At 42.8% G+C, this 20,902-nt stretch overlaps 2 protein-coding genes across 2 annotated transcripts; one reads left to right on the top strand and one right to left on the bottom strand.

The window, feature by feature from the left end:
- Window positions 1–97: 97 nt before the first annotated feature.
- ANKS4B (ankyrin repeat and sterile alpha motif domain containing 4B) lies at window positions 98–5,695 on the bottom strand. The gene is made up of 2 exons (XM_006026137.3): window positions 5,455–5,695; window positions 98–2,040 (listed from the first exon to the last, which is right to left on the bottom strand). Exons 1-2 carry the CDS (start codon window positions 5,679–5,681, stop codon window positions 951–953), a joined length of 1,317 nt encoding a protein of 438 aa, XP_006026199.2. The 5' UTR covers window positions 5,682–5,695; the 3' UTR covers window positions 98–950.
- Window positions 5,696–12,894: 7,199 nt separating this feature from the next.
- Window positions 12,895–20,485, top strand: ZP2 (zona pellucida glycoprotein 2). The gene is made up of 18 exons (XM_014521068.1): window positions 12,895–12,956; window positions 13,059–13,135; window positions 13,334–13,417; window positions 13,506–13,600; window positions 14,128–14,277; window positions 15,016–15,060; window positions 15,336–15,500; window positions 16,066–16,162; window positions 16,281–16,462; window positions 17,308–17,437; window positions 18,072–18,253; window positions 18,330–18,421; window positions 18,555–18,679; window positions 19,080–19,269; window positions 19,699–19,834; window positions 19,911–20,004; window positions 20,117–20,203; window positions 20,307–20,485. Exons 1-18 carry the CDS (start codon window positions 12,913–12,915, stop codon window positions 20,444–20,446), a joined length of 2,115 nt encoding a protein of 704 aa, XP_014376554.1. The 5' UTR covers window positions 12,895–12,912; the 3' UTR covers window positions 20,447–20,485.
- Window positions 20,486–20,902: the final 417 nt, after the last annotated feature.

Genomic DNA, 20,902 nt, shown 5'->3' with positions numbered 1-20,902 from the left:
GAATGTCCACATCTTGGATCAAGGTGTGGGTGTTGTCTCCCCCACCCCATCCCTCCCCTTAAAGCCCAGTAGCATTTTCCTTGCTCTGGATGCCAGATTTATTTATATTATCATTAGCAGTGCTTGGGGGGGGCCTAATTTCTATCTGCAAAGACCAAGCAGAAGGTGGGTAAAATGAAACATACAACTGCTAACAAAGAAAACCACAGCTTCTTGTATGTAAGTACTACTCCATCAGTGCCCAAATCAATAGGTTGCTTGTGGACACCATGTCTATGATCTTTGCTTTGAATGTAAGAATGAAAAAGAACATACAGCCCAAACCAAACACCTCATTCAGACCCCTTTCTTTCTTTTCTTTCACTAAGGACCATCCCTAGAGTAATGAGAAGTTGACTAATAATGACATGACATTTACTGTGAGTCAGTATTATTTACTTTCAATCAGAGCCTGTTAGTCAATGAGCTGCACTGAGAGTCGGGATGAAGCAGTAGTTCTTAGATATCATTAGTATCAGTGAGGGGAACTTGTATCAATCTATCATAGTATTGCAAATTATTTTCATTTGGTATAGAAGACTAAAATGCTCTGACCAGAAACATCATCTGTGCGTTGGTGTTGAAATGCAGAAATGGCTTTTGTCATGATATGGTGCATCAGTGGCAGTCACTAATAATTTAAATAATTCAGCATGTCCAAAGAAGATACAACTAGCATGAGCTTCAAGTCAGAGAAAATTAACACGAGCAATATTTTCCTATTGTTTATCTACAGTCTTTATCTTGGCCTAAAGTTGTCTGTTCAAAGAGAACCTATTATTATTGATCCTGTTGAGCATCTTTAATCAACTGGTAACCTTTTTGCCTTTCGCCTGGAAGAAAAAACCTGTACTAGGCTTTGAAACGGTGAAATATAATCAATGCACAATTATAGTAGCTGGCATGTTTGTTTATAAGCGAGTATCTCCTATTTTTCCAGGATTCTGCAGTGCCTGTTTCCTTCTATCTACAGCATTGAGGACTCTCTTCCTTGGGCCCAGCTGCATTTGTATGCTCTGTAGATCTTCATCAGAACATAGCATGAGGGCATCTAAATCAATCTGTTCTCTGAGGAAGACAGGAACAAACTCATTCAGATTCTGAGAGGCCAAAAATACATCAAGAGGAGTGCTCTCTGCTTCATCATCTTCCCAACCAATTTCTTCCTCATTCCAAGGGACATCAAGATCATTTTCAGTGGCTAGCTCACTTCCATTTTCAGACTCCCTCTGTTGAAAAAACTCACCAGATATTTTAAAGCGTATTCCTTCTTTCTCAAAGGACATCTCTTTGGCATTTATGTCTGCTGCCAAATTCCTTCCAAACACAATTTTGCCCAGACCTGGCCGTTGGAAAATTGACATATGCTCCTGCTGGCTATCTTCTTCAGAAATGTTTCTCCCTTTAGAGTAATTTAAGAATTCATCCTCATCTTTTTCATTGAATACATCCATTACACCCATACGCGCAACCTTGCCTTCTTCCTCTTGGCTACTCTTTTGTGCATCCTTATCAGCTATGTTTTCATCTTTCTTTTTTGCCTTCAGTCTGAAGGTGTCCTTCAGGCTTTTGGAGAAGGTGCCTGATGTATTGGGAACAAAGAAATCAGGCACCTTCATCCTGGAAGCTGTCCCTTTGGCAGAACTTACTGATCCAAGCTTTTCTTTGTTATAATTCCTCATCATTTCATGTTGGTGCTTCTCTTGGCGCTTTTCACATTCCTTGATTTGTTTCTCTGCATTCTTCTGAGCCTGGGCCTTGAGTTTGGAGACCCTCTTGGCATTCATTATGGTCTGTTCAGTAGCAGCTTTGTCCAGGAGTCTGACACATTCATGCTGGTCCCTGCTGGCAGCTGCATCCAGCGGAGTGCGCATATCATTATCCAGAGCAAATATATTGGCACCAAACTTGATCAAGAATGAGAGACAGTGGATATGACCATTGGAAGCAGCATGATGGAGCGGAGTGTTTCCCCAGATGTCACATTTGTCTGGGTCGCCACTAAGGAGCAAAACATCAGAGAGTCAGGTCCATCAAATACATCTTAAACATAAGTGCCTGCCCCAGTGATGCATTGAGGGCCAAGTTCAAATCTGGGAGAAGCGGATGCTGTTCCAGTGAAGAAATGTGGACCGAGGGTTATGGCCTGTAATATACTTTTACCTACTTACATCAGGGCTGAATCTGGCTCTAGTTCAAGTCCCATCACCAATTCTGTGTGAAACTGAGCTAGCTCTTTGGGCCTGCAGCCAAAGTCGCATTCCAACCACACGGAAGAACAAGAACAAATATCCTTTATCCTTTGGGGTTTTTGGGTCTTGGGTTCAGGGACTGTACTGCTCCATTCACCTACCCCAAGCGGAGGGCAAGGAATGGATGAGTGCATAATGCCCCTTCTAGCAGGTTGAATTTATGACTGAACCATAACAGGGGTAATTATTTTCTCCTGATACAGGCCATCATTTGATTACTCACTCTCTTCCCCCTGCCTGCCTGCCTCCCTCACCTTGAAAGCCTGGTGGGGTGCCTCAGCTAGGCAATGCAGAGAATTTTACCATCGACTTCAAGAGAAGCAGGATCAGACCTTAAATTATGTTTCATGACACCAATGACAAAACTTCCACTGCTTTCAGCGGGACTGGGATTTCATCCATGGTATTTTAAAAGCTACTTTCTTTCTTTGATGTAAAATGCAGGAACAGTGGGAAACCTCTGCATTTGACTGCCTCCGAACATAGTTTGTGTGGTAACAACAGCAACTTTCACAATGGGTAATAAGTAAATTATTAGGAAAAAAGGCCTAAGTCTCCATGTCTACTATAATTAGGTAATGTTCAGGCAGAAGCCATAGTTTTTCTTCAGCTGCTGCTTAAACTGCTTCTATTCCTAACCCTTCCCCCAAAATACTCCTGGGATTTGAAAAGCAGAGATTCATAGGGACTGCATGCTGCCCTTGGCTAAAGACTACTCTTTCTGCTGGCCTCCCAGGCTTCCTATGGACTGCCACAACCCACAGTTCAGGGGATGCTGATCCCTCTGCCACCTGCTCTGGAAGCCAAGCCCAGAGTAGGGGAGGACTGAGACTTGGAGCAGACACCGACTATGCAGATGCCTGAGCTGGAAAGGGGAAGAGCCCAGCCAGCTGGTGGGCTTTAAGGGGACTGCAGGGTGCCTTTGGGTAGGTGCTACCAAAGGGCAACACTCAGTGGTCCCCTTTGGTATCACATTTCAGCAGGGATGGGGCAGGGGCAGGCATTGTATTTCTGGTTATAAACTGAATAATGCGCTTCTTTGGGAGGAAGGGGAGAATGAGCGGGTTTGGGGAACAACCCCGCCAGGTGAGAGAGAGAGGGATGAGCTTCAGAGGGATGTTATGGGAAGGGGGAGGGGACTCCTGGATGCGAGGCAGGGAGTGGGAGGATTGGGGAAGGCTTAGTTTGTCACACTGACCAACGTAATACTTTGTTCTGTTTTTATGTGTTGTTTTGTTTTGGATTGAAAGTGGTCCTGAGCTTTTTTTTTTTTTTTTTTTTTTTTGGAAGGGCAGCATATAAATCAAATATATTCATGCATACATAAGTAAGAAGTTTAGGTGTGTCCATGGTAATGGGGCAGCTGAATGGTCTTAGAAATCCCTTATGCCAATCGCACTTGCATACCCAAGGACTTTTGTGCAGCTAATGTGCCTTGTCTGTGGTTACACAGGAGTTCTGTGGTGGAGCATAGACCTGAACCCAGTTTTCCCGGGTCCCACGTCATTCCCTTACTGGGTTTTCCTTCCTTTTGCTTTAAGGAAAAGAGGCACGTATTAGAAATAATAAGTCGTTTTTTTTTTTTTTCTTGAAAGCCCCATCAGCCAGGGGCATTGTTTGAAAATCTTCCAAAATGCAGCTTCTTCCAGAGACCCAAACAAACTTTGCTGAGATTTAGACCAGTTTCTCTGACTCTCAAAGTTAAGGAGTCTCAGGTTAAAATGAAAGCTTTCAGGAAATCATCAGTAATAAAGGTTTGAAGCTTTTGGATGCTGTCCTGTACCAAGCTGATACCAATTTTAAATAAACTAGTGTAACTGATGAATAGAGAATACAGCTCTGTGGAAATCTTTGTGCTCTGTGCCCTATTTTGTGATTCGCACTGGTGTATATAGGACCGTGGAGCCTGGGAACACGTTATCTTGCTATATTCATTTTTCTTAACTAGTTAATTTTCCCTTTTTATCTTTTCCTAAATTATAAGCCAGATCTCCAATGTCTTCAGCAACATCACTGGAATTACATATTGTTTTATACCAATTTAGAATCTGGCTTCTGTGTTTTGCTTTTCCTAAGGTTATAGCAACAGCCATATAGTCTAAAGATCTCTTTTATTGGCAGTCAGGTGTTTCTATAGCCACACCTTAGATCAAGAAGCTAAGAGGGGCATCTACCTATTACACTTACCATGTACAGGGAACTTTTTTTCTATTTTTGCAGAAGAGCAAAACACAACTAAAGAAGTATTTATCTTTCCTTGGTTTTCTGCCCTCTGCTCTTTGATGGTTTCCCCAAGTGAAAATGCTCTAGTCCCCTTCTTTCCCCAGTGGAAGACTCCACTAAGAAATAGACTCCTAGGATGACAGCCTAAAGAGAAGACTTGGAGGAAACAGTGGGCAATCCAGAGTAGGGGAATGACCTTTTTATAATTTATCTATAGTGCTGGTGCATTTAATAATTAACGTGAGGAAAAACTACGTCAGAGAAACCTCCTTTAGTTTATATTTAATTCCTTTGCATTTTTTCCTGAAATTTTACCAGCTCCAGCAGAAGCACAGATTTGTTTTTCAGGCATAACTTCAGTTTCTAATGCTATCAAGAGCAGAAAAATCACATTTTTTAGATTCAGCTCTTTCTGCTTTCCTTCTGAAAATCATCTAGAGGTTATTAAATACTTTAATTTACAAAACTATAAAGTTAAGGGTGTATTCCAACTTCCATTGAAGTAAATGGCAGCTCCTGTAGCTCTCACTAGCAGCAGTCCTGCATCCTAGTTTCTAAAACTATACATTGCTCAGACGCCATAGAAGCCTGTAAGTCTACGCTAGTGCACCGGGGCCTGATTTGTACAGAGCAGCTTGCATGATTATGGCCTAAACCAGTAGCACCCCATCCATCTGGCTCTGTGGACCTGATGAGTGGCACAGGACTGATTCACTCTCTCTGCCCGATCCAGCCTGCCGGTTGAATACCATTGGGCTCAACCAATGGAAAAAAAATGAAGCAGCTACACATGATAAAGATTGAAAGCCCCCACAAGAAAACAAGTAATTTAGAAAGCAAGAAACTGCCCATTTGCACCAGTATTTGCATTAAAAGATGCTGCATGATAATTGTAATTTTGTTTCATGGGCTTTGAGAGGTTGAGGCCTGTTATACTTACCCTCTGCTGCATATGACTTCCAGAGCTTCTAGAAGCCCATGATAAGCTGCCAAAAGGGTGGGTGTCATCCCATCTTCTTCTGAAGTATTGAGATCTTTTTTGGTCGCTTCTTTCAAAAGGTCCAGATTGCCGTCAGCAGCTGCTTTGTGATACCTGGTCGACATTTTCAGTAGATCCCACAGCAGCGTCCTGGGGCACTGTTTCACTCTGAGTTCTAGCAGGTGCATGCAGCCACACTTTCGCTATCAGGATAGTTAGTTAATAATTACAAGCCAAGATGTCAGCTTCCGGATTGAAATAAAAAGGCAAAGTTCATCCCAATACACAACTTCCCTGGAACACCGCCTCATTAAAGCAGCTGCTATACAGGTGTCTTTTCTGTGAAGTGACTGTCCATTTGCTTTTAACTCCAGTATTTTACAGTTAAAAATTATGGGGGATTCTTTCTCTAACCGCATGTCCCTCTTCCCCTTCCTTACACAGTTGGGGTGAAGTCAAAGGGAGCTTTGCTATTGATTTCAGCAAGAGCAAGATTCTACTCTGTGTTAAAACCAAATCTGGGTAGGTGAAACAGAACACATTACAAGCCACTACACTTCAGACTATGCAGCCTTTTATTCTTAGCTAATTACAACAAATTCACCTTGTCTGTGAAAATAAAACCAAATGAATTATATTTTTCGCCATACAGCTCACTTCATCTCAGGATCTTAAAGGGTGTTACATATATGAAATAATCTAATAGGTATTGCTATCCCCATTTTACAGACAGGCAAATGGGAGATGCAGAGAGTTTTAATGACTTGCCTAAGGTAGCAAAGTGATTTAGTGGCAGAGCTAGAAATAAAATTCAATAGTCCTGGGCTTGGCCTCCCAGTCGGTCCCCCATCCTCATAATAAGAGGTCTTCCCCTTGGGAATGGTCCCCCTGATTTTAACTGGATGGCCTGTAAGAATACAGTAGGGGTATGATGGGAAAAGCCATTAAAGTATCTCACTGTAGTTCAAGAAACGTACGTTTTGAGACCCCTTCTGGATATTTGCTTAGGGCTGCAGCCCAATTGACCCAGCTGCAAATGGAACATGGTCATTCAGGCTGGGGAGCCAAAAATGGCCAAATGTGATAGCAACCACATTGTGCCCTGTGTGGTGTTGGCTACAGAAGCGGGAGTGCTAGAATCACACTAGCTTTATGGGCCATTAGGCTTGAGTGCACCTTTGGCTTGACTTGTATGAATAAAGATCGCTGTGCGAGGAAAAGCCTGCGGGATGGGGCCCAAATTCTAACCTGGAGATACAAAAGAATTCTAGACCGAAGTCAAAGTAAAAGGTCAGTTTGGAAGCAGTAGCTAAGCAGAAATCGATATGGGAAGACTGATTGTTTAATAAAAAGCCCCAAATTGCCCTTCTATTGTCTTGGTTACAATCAATATACCTGTCATTTAGCATTATTTTTTCCCCGGTGGTGTTTTATACATTTCACTGCTTTAACCTGTACTTTACACAACATGCAGGCAAGAATTAGCACTAACAGGATTTGACGTTTGGAGCCTTTTATTCTTTGGTATGCTCTCAGCTAGAGTGCAAGTAGCAATTACAAAACAGTATTTACTTGAATCAGTATAACTGCTGCATGCAGTGAAGTCTCATTTGTTTTCCACAATCCCTTCCATATTACATCTGTGATGCCCCTACAAATAGGTTTCCTACCTCAAATATCTTTTCAGATGGGGCTGAAATCTTCAGGAGCCAAGGTTTGCATGTGTTGACAGAGAGAGAGGACCAGACTCATGCCATAATAAACTCTTAAACTGAACAAGTATTGAAGACAAAATTATGTTGTTATGCCCTGTATAGCAGTCCACCCACCTATTGCAACAATGTAGGATCAGGGTGGCTACCACCCACCTGGTTCTTTCATGTGTACCATGTGTTATAACAGAACATGGTATCCAGACACACCCGTGCCCCTTTCTTCATCCTCCTGGGTGAATATCGATTACCAGAAATATTTTTTTTTCCAAAAACTTAAAATAAATTGACTTGCCTTTCCAGTGACTGTATTCACTGTTCTCCTTGCTATTGGATCAAAGTTGGAAATGCTAGAAAAAACACAGCTGTATGGAAGCGTATGCTATATATGATACTGCATTAAGCTATAATTTATTGGATTCAAGATTCCTTGAGCTCTGGCATTTTTGTTACTGTATTCAATACTGTCATGGATATCTAATTTAATAGATACTGCTAGTAGATATTGGATAGCTGTAAGCTGTTAGTGATTTTATGAGCTCATAAGTATAGCATGAGATGAGTCATTACTGTCTTCTGTGCAACAGCATTTCAAATTGTTAGCTACATCCCTGGCTGGTTTTAAAACTGGGAAATCGCAAAGGAGAATTTTCTACCTTTCTCTCCAAAATCATTTTCTCCTATAAAAACAAATTTACTAGCCTCTGCAGTAAGAAACAGTATTCTCTAAGTAATCTTTATTGCTTAAAATGAAAGGATCCACTTTTAAAAGAATGTTTTTTTCTTTTGATGTTAAAAAGAAATTGTTTTTGTTGCACATTTTAATTGAAGGCAAAGCAAAACCTGCTTCAGGAAGAAAGTAAGTACAGGACGTCACAAGGCTTATTGTGATTGTCGCAAAAACAGGCAGCACAAAGAGATCAAACCACATTTCCATCTATTTCTAAAGCCCTGGTGTTTGTTAGTTTTTGTCCCCATCTTAAAAGCAGAGCTTAAAACATAATAAATGATTCAACATCGAATGAGCTAAATTTGTCAGCCTGAATGGAGATTTTCTTTTCACAGTCGAGTTCAAAATTGCAAACTTTTTAAGTCTCCTGAGCAATTAGAATGGAGCTTTTCTTTTTGTGTTGAAAAGAAGTTCAAAACCATTCCACTTCAAATTGAAATGTCTCATCAGGCTCAGGAGAAACTGCACTGCTGTTGGATGTCTTGTTCTAAACTAATGAATTATTTAACTAACGGTCTTGATTTGTTAACGGATTTCTCAACATCTCTGCTTATTGTTTTACTCTTACAGATATAATATGGTAGATACACAACATGGTTGGATTCTAAGACCATGGAATTGTTAGTTGGATATTTTGTTGCAGGCAATTCAGAACCCTGATTTGCATCATGCCAATTAGAAAGGCAGAGGTGTTATTGTACCATCTGTTTTGCATGAGGTATAGCACACTAGTTCCTGACTACACTTTTGTAAATGGCAAGTTCAGGATGGGGAATGTTATATGAAAGGAGGCAAGTAAGTCCCCTCAGCTTGTCTAATGAGATCTGTTAATACTAAGAGGTTAAAAGATTAATGAATCCAGTTGCATTTAGTAATTACAGCTACATCCATCAATGACAATGTAACAATACGTGGTCCTACTTGCATTGCACAGGCAAAACTCTTGCTGCAGTCCTTCAAGTCCCTTGTACTATATGAAATCTTGACCATCCCTGACTCAGCCTCATTAGGAGTTAGAGAGGTTAGAGCATGAATCCACATCCAAGATGTTGGCTGAGACTGTCCAGCAATAACTTCTACTCAGGTAGAATCTAAGGAAATCCTTAGTGGTATTGCCCAAAGCCTGACATATCTGTGTTCCTCATAGCATAGCACATCAAATATGTAACAGCACATGTAGAGGTTTTTGTGGTAGCAGAAGCAGAGATTCACTTACGTTTGTCCTCCTCCCCACACACAATATTTGGGTTTTTTTAGCACATTGGTTCTCACCTTTTTAGACTCAAGGAACCCCTCTGAAAATGCCAGCTCTTTGCTTTCACTCCTTTTTAACTGCAGTAAAAAAATAGAGCGTTTTTTCTTTTGCACAAAACTCAGACTACAACAGGTCAGATTATTTTTGACACTATGAGTTCCTATTTGAAATCGATGGGTTTATCTCATACTTGTTAAGTGAAATGGGATTCAGGACTAGTGTATAAAGGATTGGAAGGACAACTCATTCAACGGATGACAGAAAGGCATTATTTACTACAGGTATTGACTGTTAAATGAGCCTAAAGCAAAGCAAAGTCCAGTACATTTAGCTGTAAAAGTGTTAGTTTCTCACTAATTACAGGCAAAGAGGTGGTCTCAACCTTGCCAGCTTCTCAAGGTGTGGATCCATTCACAAGGCGATCAGCAGGGCACAGCAGCAGCTCTTGTCAGAATGATTTCTCCTGTTAGCTGCTTCGTTCCTCTTTCACATCCTCTAGCTCAGCATCTTCAAAAGCATTCCTGTAGTTGTGTAAATCAAGAGAGAATCCCAAGCAGTAATGAACAGGAAAATCCTGTTAATCAAACTGTTCATTATTGGTTATCAGAAAGTCCCAATTTTGATTGAATTACCTTCCTCACTAATAGGAGGTTATCCATTTCTATTAAGTTGGAACGTATCAAAAATTGATTAACAACCAAGAAAAACACAAAGTTTCGGAGGAGTTGCCCTTCGAAGATCAAGGGAACCACTGAGGCAAAACCAGAGTAAATCAGGAGGAGGCACCTATCAAAGTCCATATGGAGAATGTCTCTAATAAATCAAGGATAGACAGTTCATACAGTTACATACCAGACAAATAGGAGCCTCTTAAAATCACCATAAATACAGTAAGATAAGCTGGAAGTGGTGCCTCATTATTTCTTTTCAGAAGGTCCAGCCACAAACTTACATCCTCTTGCACGATGCAATTGTCATAAAAAGTTAAGTAGGATTTCAACCTTGTTGCCAGTCAGCTTTGGTTAATTGTTCTTGTCTGAAGACTTGATTTTTCAGGTTTCTTTAGGTATAAACGTTTTTTGCAACCATCAGTTTAGGCCGGGGGGAGCTGGGGGGGGGAAGGGGGCAAAATGGTGGATCTGGCCAGCAGCCAGACTCCATTTTTCAGCACTCCCTGCCCATGTCACTGTGGCTGGTTTCCACGGAGACCCCAGGAGCGGCAGAGCTGTGACAGTGTGGGGCCAGGGTTTCTATGGAGACCAGCCCCAGCAGTGCTGGCCAGGCATGCAGCTGGGCGGGGAGCTGCTCCAGGGTCGGTGCTGGGATCTTGCAGTGGTGACAGTGTGGTCCAGAGCCAGGGCAGAGCTGCGATCCACTGACTGCACACCCCTGCCTGGGCCATGTTGGCAGCAGATTGCAGCTCTGCCCCGGCTCTGGACCACGCTGTCACTATTGCAAGATCCCAGCCCAGGAGCAGCTCCCCGCCCTGCCGCATGCCCAGCCAGCACTGCTGGGGTTGGTCTCCATGGAAACCCTGGCCTCACGCTGTCTCAGCTCTGCTGCTCCTGGAGTCTCCATGGAAACCAGCTGCAGTGACGTGGGCAGAGACTGCTGGGAAATGGAGTCTGCTGCAGGCTTGGTTCGGCCTGTGGGCTGGACTTTGTCCACCCCTGGTTTAGGCTGTGCTGACCAAACCAAGGGAAAAAGAAATACTACTGCATTGGGTGGAATCTCCATCCCTGGAAATTTTCAAGAGCAGGTTGGATAGACACATGGCTGGGATGGCATAGTCAGGCATGATCCTATCTTGAGCAGGGGGCTGGACTAGATGACCTTGTGAGGTCCCTTCCAGTTCTACTTTCCTATGATCCTAACATAGGTCAATGGTCCAGGGTTTGTTCTATTCATTTGCTTTGTAAATTGTCCTTTCAGAAAACAAATTAACTGTTTAAAAATAGTTTTATGGGTCTAAAGTTGCCATAAGGAAAATGATGGAGAGACCTGGAGTCAAATCTGGCACATCTTCTGTAACATACTGGCCTCAAGATCTCAAAAAGCACCTCTGACTACAGTTGGGTCAAATGGTAGCCTAAAGAAAAAATCCAGTAAAACCCTATTTACTTGACTACAGCTAGGATTAGGCTGCTTTTAATTTGCTGTAGTTCAGGATTTTAGACAGAGCCCATTGCCATAGCAGAATGGCCCATTGCCACTATATACATGTATCCTGAACCAGCTTGGCACATCCCTGTGAGAGCTTTCCCTCAAACTAAACTCCCTTCCTGTTGGTCACAGCTCCTCCTGGTTATCAATATGGCTAAAAAAAAATCTTAATCAACCCCGCTGTCTCCACTGACAGGCCATCATTTTGCTTCACAACATTTTTAAGAAGGTTGTGTGGAATAACAACCCACCTAATGCTTAACCAGATAGTAGGATCTCTGGATCCTTTTTTTGGCTGTGGCAATGATTAATACCCCTGGGCTGACTAATATCCCTTCATCTTGTACTGGAAGGAGAAAAATGTGGGTTGAAGTTTGCTGAGACAGAGAATGGCCCTGAAGCTTGGTTTCCCTTCATCCCCTGTGAGTCCTCTAACAGCTAGACTATTGATTAATAGGGTTGAATTGCATTTTTCTACTTTTCTGCAGGGCCTGACTTGGTAAGTGTATTTTAAGCATGCCTGCTACTACCAGGTCCCAGAGATGGCATGGCAGGGAACTACTAGATGGTGGACCTGGTAGGGTTACGACATAAATCAAGCTTCAATGCCTGGTACTTGTTTTGGCAGTTCTGCACATGGCCAGCAGCATATATTTAAGTGCTTAGGGAACTTTACTGGCAAAACAAAGACACTGAGGAACTTTAGGTGCTTTAGGGTGAGGCAGGAGATGAATAAAGATTTTGAGGAGCAAAATTTTGGAGTTAAATAGGGTACTTATCTGGCAATTTAAGTGCTTAGATCCTTTGGATATTTAGCCCTTGACATCTTTGAGTTTCATGTCTTCGGTCTCCAAACCAAGGGGTTTAATAGCGTGTTTCTATGTATTGCTGCGATACAATTAATAAAAAATCCTAACATTCATTTTCTTCCCAAAGAGTTGAGGATATTCACTTACAGGTTCAAACTGGACAGACTTTTCCTCCTGAATAGAAATATCTTGTGTAGATTAACCAAACAGGAGCTGCTGGAAATAGTTCCCAGTAAAGAAACACTGTGCAAAGCCCAAAGCCAAGCTCATTTTAAGTAGTTAGAAGAACAAAGCAAGGCAGAGACTTAAAGGGCAAAAATGCTAGTCAAAACGTTCAAGGGTGAAAGTGCTAGGATATCCAGAAAATGTAATACAAAGTTCCCCTGTAGTTCTAATTCATCAGTGATTTTGCACCATCTGCCTGCAAGAGAACACACACAGTAGGACATTAGTGTGCAAGAGAAACCAGATTACAAGCTACTCATAAAAAGGAGGGAAATGGCAAACTGTGCCATGTCACCTTGCAAGAAAGGCTGTTTTCTCCTCTAACTCCTGACTGATTGGAGCCTAGAGCAGGAACAGGTGCATCTATCAGCCTCAGGTGCTTTAATCACTTGTCAGCAAATGAGAGGGAAGCAAACCGGGTGATTTCCAGGAGCCTCACCTGTGCTGGGGCTTAATCACCTACTATATAACCCCCTGCAAGGTGATGAGAGTAAGTTGGGTTGGTGTGATTTTAAATCAGTCAGGATGCTACCTCTAGCACAGTGGAGATGGTGTTCCTGCAGCATGTGGTAAGTGGCCGTTTGAAGTGTTTTTTTAGGGTGTGTGGGGGGAGAATAGAAGTTTTTGTATAGGGGTCTCTGAGTTTTGTTGTTGTGCTGTTTGTTTTACAGGTTGCTACTTTTGTTTGATTGTCTTGTGGTGCCTCTAACACTTGGTGCTCATCATCCTAGGGTTCTGGACTTCCCAGGTAATGTCCCTGTTTTCTAAACTGGGGGTGGCTCCTCTTCTAAAAGCTGGTCAGAAGACCTAGGGTATGGCTAGAAATGCTGAAGCACCCCCTATACCAGAGGAAGGGTATGGAGCTGTAAAACATAGCTTAATATGGCTTGGCTGTTGTGGTTTTTAAGAGTTCAAATAAGACTGACCTAAGCTTTTCTCTCTGTAGGGACTGTGTCTTGCCACCCTGACAAGATGCTGACTCAGTTTCCTAGAGAGTTTAGGAACAATTCCTGGCAAGTTCATGTAGTTGGTGAGTGTTGTTGCAAGCTTGCTGGGATTCCTAAAGAAATGGCTAGGGAACAAGCTGTGCACCTGACTGGCTTCTCCTTGCCTTCTAGATGCAAGTGGCAAAGGAATTGTAGACTGTGACTACGTGATGGATAATGAGAAGCTAGTATTGACTACCCCATATGTGAACTGCACTCAACTGGAGGTAAAATAGTCCTTTTAACTTGGAAATGAATACCTTGACATGGCCTTTTGAAGATCTTAGTGCTGAGCATACTTTTTTGCTTAAAGTAGATGCATTACTGCTCCTAATAGTACAAGACTCCAACTGCAAATGCCATGTAACTTCTCTTATGCTAGTGACTTTTATCCTAGCTACTGAATGGGGCAAAACAGTGACCTAAAATTTAAAGCAAGATAGTACTGTTCCTAGCTCTTCCAGTTTATGGTGTATTGTGTGCTCCCCTATCAAGCTAACGAGGAAACCTGTAACTAAAGCAAAAGTAACTACCAATAGGAAACTGTTATGGATTTAAGGGAACTGCTGGACAATCCTTTCTGCCCTTTCTCCCCTATACACAGGAAGCAAGTGCAGTAATAGTTGAAACTATTCTTGCATCTGCTACAGACCACTACTACATTCAGTAATGTGTAGGTGCCCACAGTGAACATCTGCTCAGTGTGGGAGCACACTAGTTGTTGAATTCTTATGACTCAATTCATTGCCTGTAGCATGAGCAGCATAAACTGAAGCTGATGATCAACTGGACTGATGCTGAGGAGGACAATGTGACCTATAGCATTGGCTGCAATGTTATTCAAGCTGATGATATCCCTCCTTTTTTTACTGGAGCTACAAATTGTACTAAAGACTTCATGGCAGTAAGTACAGCAGTCTCCTTTCCTGGCTGGTAAACTGTATATGCAATACTTCAGATCCATCTAGTGTGTGCTATTGGTGGCTTTTATTAAGTGGCTTTCCTCTTAGGAACACAGCAAGAAATCTAGCTAGGAGACTAGGTAATGGATTCCTTGCTTCTGCTTTCTGGGGAAGCTACAAACTGGAGTTTGAATGGCATCCTTGGCTTGTGTAGCCCAATGCAATAGCTATCCTGGGTGCTGGCTATGGCTTGACATGAGGAACTTCTGGACACCTGGGTGTTCCAATAGCACTACAAGGGAAAATGGCACTCGGCCTGCCTAGCTATTAGCATGACAGACTTCATTAGTTAAGCTGGTGCTCATTATTGCTGTAACCTAGTAGAGGTACCTAGTACCTCTGCCTATTATTATTATTATTATTATTATTATTATTAGAGCTACCTAGTAGCCTCCAAATGGCAGAATACAAAGCAAGTTTTTGTAGCAGGGGCGGGCAATTTATTTTAGGCAGAGGGCTGCTTACTGAAAGCTGGTTTGTACGGGATGTGGTGGTGGTGTTTGTTTTGTGTGTGTGTGTTTTTTTTTTTTTTTTTTTTTTTTTAGGGGCCCCACAGGCTGGACAGAATGCCTGGTGGGCCACATCCAGCCCCCAGGCTGCATTTTTGCCCACCCCTGTCTTGTACCATGCTTCTATAGCTTAAACCAGATGTGTGTTCAGCTGTTGCTCTTCTATTCCAGGTTACATTTCCAAGGCTCATTCCCAGCTTCAGTGATGAATACATGGTAGGCAACTTCAGTCTATCAACATGGAGGCTGAATATTTAAACTGTATAAGCCCTCTAGATTTCTTTTTAAGGGGCATCTATGGATTAGTTTGCCATTCAATAATTGCTTAAGGAACTAAAATGAGTCTACATCCTTAGCCCTAGATGGCTAGGGAGTCCTTAAGCTACCACCTGACAACTCCTAGCACAATTGAGTACTCCCAGTATCTTTCCCTGGCCCCTCTCTCCCTTAAACCAACCTTGTATTACTAATTGGAACTGTCAAACTTGCAGACTGCAGAATCTCCGGTGGCCTGGATCCTATCCATAGATGAGGGAACAAGGACACATAGGCTAAGCCTGGGGCAAGCCATGCAGCAAGGGTATACCTTCCTCACTGATGGTCATGACCTAATCTTCCAGGTGTCATTTGGCGCAACAGGTGTTCTCTCCTACAAGGTAGGTGCACAGAAGGGACATCATTCAGGGGAAGAATGAGTCTAGAAACCAATATGCCCCATACATCTAATGGTGGGGTTTAGATATAGATCTAGACAGCAGAGGCCCAAATAATGACTGTTCTAGTGCCATGATCTTGTAATAGGAGCTAGCTGCAAAAGGCAGTTCATCTGTAGTCTGTGTAAATGGGAAAGACCTATGAATCCAATAGCTAGGGCTAGTCCCAAGGCTAAGGGGCTTTACCTGAACATGCTTGGAGAAATCTAACTTGCTCTAAGTGGTGTAAGCATCAACTGAAACTTCTTTGGTCTACTGGAGGACTTGTCCAAATAGCAGTAGGAGCAGACTGGCAGCATATTAATCATCTAGTGACTGCTTCTTCCCAAGAGCAACAAAAATGATTAGTTTCTAAACTACTTGGTCACTTCCACCTTTCCCCAAAAAAAGGACAATATAGGTCACGGCAGTTTTTAATAGAATTGACTGTGTGCACAAGCATTGCGCTAGATGCTCAGGCTGTTTAACTTTAGCAGTCTGCTAATACTGATTAATCTGTCCTGTGCAGCAAGATGACCAGGTAGTCTACACTGTGGCTGTCAAGCTTGTATATGGTCCTCCCCAACGGCGACTGACTGTGGAATCAAGAATGATCTGTGCCCCAGGTAAAACCAGGCTACAAAATGGAGGAAACTGGACCTGACCTCTGAAATGGGAACTTGCTTTCAAGGATCATAAGAACTTGGGCATGTAACACAACTTTTTTTTTTTTTTTTTTTATAGGTCCTGTCTCTTGTAACTCGACACACATGACAATTGCCATCCCAGCTTTCCCAGGGACACTCACTGCTGTTGGTGTAGAAGATCAAAATGTTCCGATGGACCAACTTCAAACACACAGAATTGCTCTAGACACCAAAAGGGGAATAAAGCTATACATCAACAAAAGAATCCTGAAGTCTAAAGTAAGCTCAATACCAACCAGGAAGCACCTGACTCGCTTAACAAGCACCAGACAATTCTGGCCTTGCCAACCTTCTGAAATGCAGAGCCTGAAGGGTTTGAGACAGGCCTGGAACTTAATCCAGTTGTACCTCTGGCTAGTGTTTTTGCCAATAGTGGCAGTGGAGAAACTCCCTTCATATAAACATCCAAGGCACTCTAACTGTAGTCTTAGTACAGGCAGATATCTTAAATGTATTGGCCTCCCACTGAAGTACTGTAATATCCTTCATTCTAGCCTTCCATGCTGAGGCATCTGAAAGACTGGGCCTCCTACAGAAGTCATGATTTATGGCTAGCATTACATTGCCTGTCCCCTGTTACCACTGACCAATTCAGGCAGGCTTTGTTTGGAGTTCTGCTACTTCACTGCCATCTTACTAGCAGATAAGCTCTGTTCAGGCTACTGCTTCTGCTCTCGAAAATGCTAGCTGTAATGGCTGGGATGAAGTAGTTGACGTAGTATGCCTGGGTTTGAGATTCTCTCTTGAACTGCAAGATGGAGGACCATGTTCATGTGTGCCCTGATGCTGCAGGGGTTAAGTTAACTGAAGTGCTTCAGGATGAGTCTCTGAAAAGATGTAATAATGTGGACTAAAACTGCAGTGATGGAGTTGCCAGGGAACAAATGGCTCCTAGTTCTGGGAGGTATGCAGGGTTTGGGTAGCTTGACTTGGTACTTGATCCTGATGTAAGATGCTACCATATTTGTGCGGTGACAAACTGCAGGCATGCTTAAGATGTACCTCTGTGCCATCCCTTGAAGGGATATCCAAGTTATTGTGCTAGCAAATGTCTGCTCTTCCAGCCATATGGTGTGAACTGCTTGGGACTTCAGTTCTACATGTCTTCTATGAAACTAACTTTCAACTTCCATGGAGAGATGGTATCAATGGTGACATATCCAGCATGTCCCTGTGACCAACCTGCCCCAGTAGGTAAGATCACTGACTTGTGTCTAGTACTCTCATTCCATCTGCAAATGAAGGACTGCTTCCAATATTTTAAAATCTATGGGGATTTTGTAGAGTTGACTCCCACTCACTTCCTCTTATCTACTTCTAGTAAGGTAAACGAATCCTATTTTCATTAGGAGTCTTAATGGCTGAATGCTCATTAGAGCCCTTGCACACAGAACAGACTTAGTACAAAGATTCATGGTTGCTCTTTTTTTTTTTTTTTTTTTTTTTTAATTGCACTTAATTACACTGTTCTGGTGTCCAGACAGTGGCATGTCACATCTGGCACTGGCAGCTCTGTGCTTTGCCTACCCCTTGGGTGCAGAGAATGAATGTCACTAGTTGTCCTCATGGGTTGACTAACTCATCTCTTTGTAGAGATGGGGACAACAGATTAGTCCTGAGCACCCCAGAACCTAGGCAGCTGCTTGCAAACTCTAAGAACCAGCTCACTACTGTGACTAGTTATTTCTCTTCCCTTCTTACAAGGGTTGCCCTTTTTTAAAGTTCTTGGCTGGAACTAATGTATTGCCCCAGTTTATACCAAGCATGAGGCTTCATCATAATGGATTGATGAGGAATCAACATGGTCTCATGAGAACTTCTGTTTCAGCTGCCATCTGTACCCAGGATGGACACATGAACTTTGAGGTTCTTGCAGACCGAACAAACCCCCCTCTAGACTTGGAGACTCTCAGGCTAAGAGATCCTACATGTAAACCAGTCTTCAAGTCTCCATCTAATGAGATGGTGCGGTTTCATGTACCCTTGAACAAGTGTGGGACACGGCAGATGGTAAGTGTCCATTAGGATGGCTAACCTTCTGTATTCTGATAGTAAGATGGTTGCTAATTCTGATCTCTTCCCTCAGTTTGAAGGTGGGAGACTAATTTATGAGAATGAAGTGAGTTCACTACGGGCAGATCTAGCCCTGCATATAATTTCTAGAGACAGCGAATTCAGGTATGTCTAGACTTCTTTCCCATGAAAACCCAGTCACGAGCCAAGCTTGCTACTGGCACTGCAATGCTCCAGTTGCTTACTCCTTGCTCAGATGTCAAGCTTTTTCCCTTGGGGGTTCTTTTTCCTCTTGCAGGCTAACTGTAGTATGTTCCTACAGTAATGACGATGCCTCTCTAAGTTTGAGGCTGAACAGTCTCCCTCCTCCAGTTTCCTCAATAAATCAAGGTCCCCTCTCCTTGCTGCTGTTGACCTACCCAGGTGAGGATTTTATTTTTTTTATTTTGCTGCTGATCTTGTGGCTGGGGTGAAAAATATCTTCATCTATGAAGAATATGGCTGCTTGAACTTGAGTTCTCTGGTCTATTTTGAGCTGGCTTCAGGTACACATGCCTCATGTGGCTTGCATAGCACTACTCTGAAGTGTCTCAGCCTTGAAAAAGCTAATCTGAAACTAGATTATGGAGGGGGTTTACAATTGTGAAATGGTCCATCTCCTTGGGTGGTAAACTAACAACCTGTGCAAGGAAGTCAAACCTGCTTTAAAATGCCAGTCTTGCTGACCACAGCTAGCCTGTCCTAGCTCTGGACTGAAGCAATTTGTAGAAACATATTGGCCCTATTTGGGGCTATGACACTTAACAGTGTGTGGTTCTTCCAGACAACTCCTACATGCAGCCCTACGGTGATGACCAGTACCCTATAGTAAAGTATCTGCGGCAACCTATCTTCCTCGAACTACAAGTCCTAAACCGCAATGATCCCAACCTCCATGTGGTACTGGATGACTGCTGGGCAACAGCATCTGAAGATCCAAGCTCTCTACCCCGATGGAATATTGTTGTGGATGGGGAAGGGTGTGTGTGTGTGTGTGTGTGTGTGTGTGTGTGTGTGTGTTTTTTATGAATATCTCTGGACTAGATTTGGCAGTAAAGGGTTGCTGGGGGATTCATCTAGTCACCTTGAAATGCTGATCCTGTTGGTCTGTGGTGCTGAGTGACTTCCCACTCCCATACTAAAATTTTAAATTAACTCCAGAGATCAGATATGGTATCTCTCACCTAGGAGGTATGGCTCTTTAAATGAAGTTGCCAAGTGATGGGATCAGTTTGCACAGTGAAGTGGTGGCAGGGACTGTAGGTTGCCCTCCTTAATGATCCAAAGGACAAACATGCTATCTTGACAGACTTGCTCCCAGCAAGCCTACTGATGTCCAATCTTGCCTTACTTGGGTATGGGCTTCCAAATCCATACAGCTTATTTCTTCCTAACCTGTTCAGGTGTGACTATGAATTGGACAACTACAGGACTGTGTTCCATCCAGTGGGTCTTGCAGTCAGCTATCCTAACTATCGCCAAAGATTTGAAGTGAAGACTTTTACCTTTGTGTCAGGAGACACAGCTCTCATCAGCCTGGTAAGTAGTGTTCTTATTGCACGATCTAAAAGCTGGCACCATCAGTGATCTAAGTGGCCTTGTGTCTTCTCTCTAGGTATACTTCCACTGCAGTGCTCTACTCTGTAATAGACTTCAACCAGACTTCCCTTTGTGTACCAGAAGATGTCCCCTGTCTAGAAGCAAACGAGGTAATATCTAATTGGCTGGCAAACGATGTCACAGCAATATAATCTAACAAGCTAGCCAAATGGATGCATATAGAAATCCCCCTGCACAAGAGTCATGTGTGTGTCTTTCCAGATGCTGGCTTGCAAGGGGAAAACTCTGCTGTAGTGAGCTTACCTGGTCCTGTTCTTTTGATGCCAAGAGAATGGTCTGCAACCCAAGGTACTGGCCATACTTGTTTTCTAAGTAGCTGAGGCTTGTTAGGGCCCCCCTGTTGGGGGCAGGGGGTGTGCTTACTAATGGACCTATATTGTCTCCCCCACAGAGAAAACAAGGCTAAGCAAAGGAACCTGGACCACCATTACAGTGATGGCTGCAGTGATCCTTTGTGCAATGGCTATGTTGCTGGTGATTCTCTTTAAATCTCTAAAGAAAAGAGCTGTACTAGTAAATGCTGTATGTTAATTTTTTTTATTTATAACAAAATAAACTTTAGTTTAGAGATGCCCTCTTCTGTGGTAAACTTATTTTCCTTTTTGTGTCTTTTTTATTCTTAAAAGTAAGCTTAGATTCTTTTTCTCTGTTCCCTCCACTTCTTGGAGGGAGTGGTTGCTATAAAGCAAGTCCTGTACAAGGACAACTCTGCTTCCTGCAATCATTTGGGTTATGCTACTCCCTGGAACCGTGTGTGTGTGTGTGTGTGTGGTTGTTTGTTTTTTGTTTTTTGTTTTTTTTTTTGTTTTTTTTTGGGGGGGGTGGGTGGGGGGTATAGGAGGAGGGAGCAAGTAGATTCATAGATGATTATCTATTGAGGTGTGGCGGTCCCTTCTGACCCTAGCAATTCTGGCCCCCTGCCTAGACATGAAAGAGTGCTGGGTTTAGATGACCCCAGCCAGATGCCGATCTAACCTCCTCTTGAAG

The sequence above is a fragment of the Alligator sinensis genome, unplaced genomic scaffold, assembly GCF_000455745.1.
Source record: "Alligator sinensis unplaced genomic scaffold, ASM45574v1 scaffold330_1, whole genome shotgun sequence".
NCBI lineage: Eukaryota > Metazoa > Chordata > Crocodylia > Alligatoridae > Alligator > Alligator sinensis.
Note: the sequence above shows the minus strand (reverse complement) of the source record. Positions and strands in the feature narration are given on the sequence as shown.

What these genes read in the sequence shown, in the direction of transcription:
- ANKS4B (XM_006026137.3), bottom strand. Translation starts at nt 5,681, where the DNA reads ATGCACCTGCTAGAACTCAGAGTGAAACAGTGCCCCAGGACGCTGCTG. An exon ending in GAAGTCATATGCAGCAGAGG is followed by an intron (nt 2,041 to 5,454) that starts GTAAGTATAACA and finishes TTTGCTCCTTAG; the next exon opens with TGGCGACCCAGACAAATGTG.
- ZP2 (XM_014521068.1), top strand. Translation starts at nt 12,913, where the DNA reads ATGCTACCTCTAGCACAGTGGAGATGGTGTTCCTGCAGCATGTG. An exon ending in CAGGTGTTCTCTCCTACAAG is followed by an intron (nt 15,501 to 16,065) that starts GTAGGTGCACAG and finishes TGTCCTGTGCAG; the next exon opens with CAAGATGACCAGGTAGTCTA. An exon ending in TGACCAACCTGCCCCAGTAG is followed by an intron (nt 17,438 to 18,071) that starts GTAAGATCACTG and finishes CTTCTGTTTCAG; the next exon opens with CTGCCATCTGTACCCAGGAT.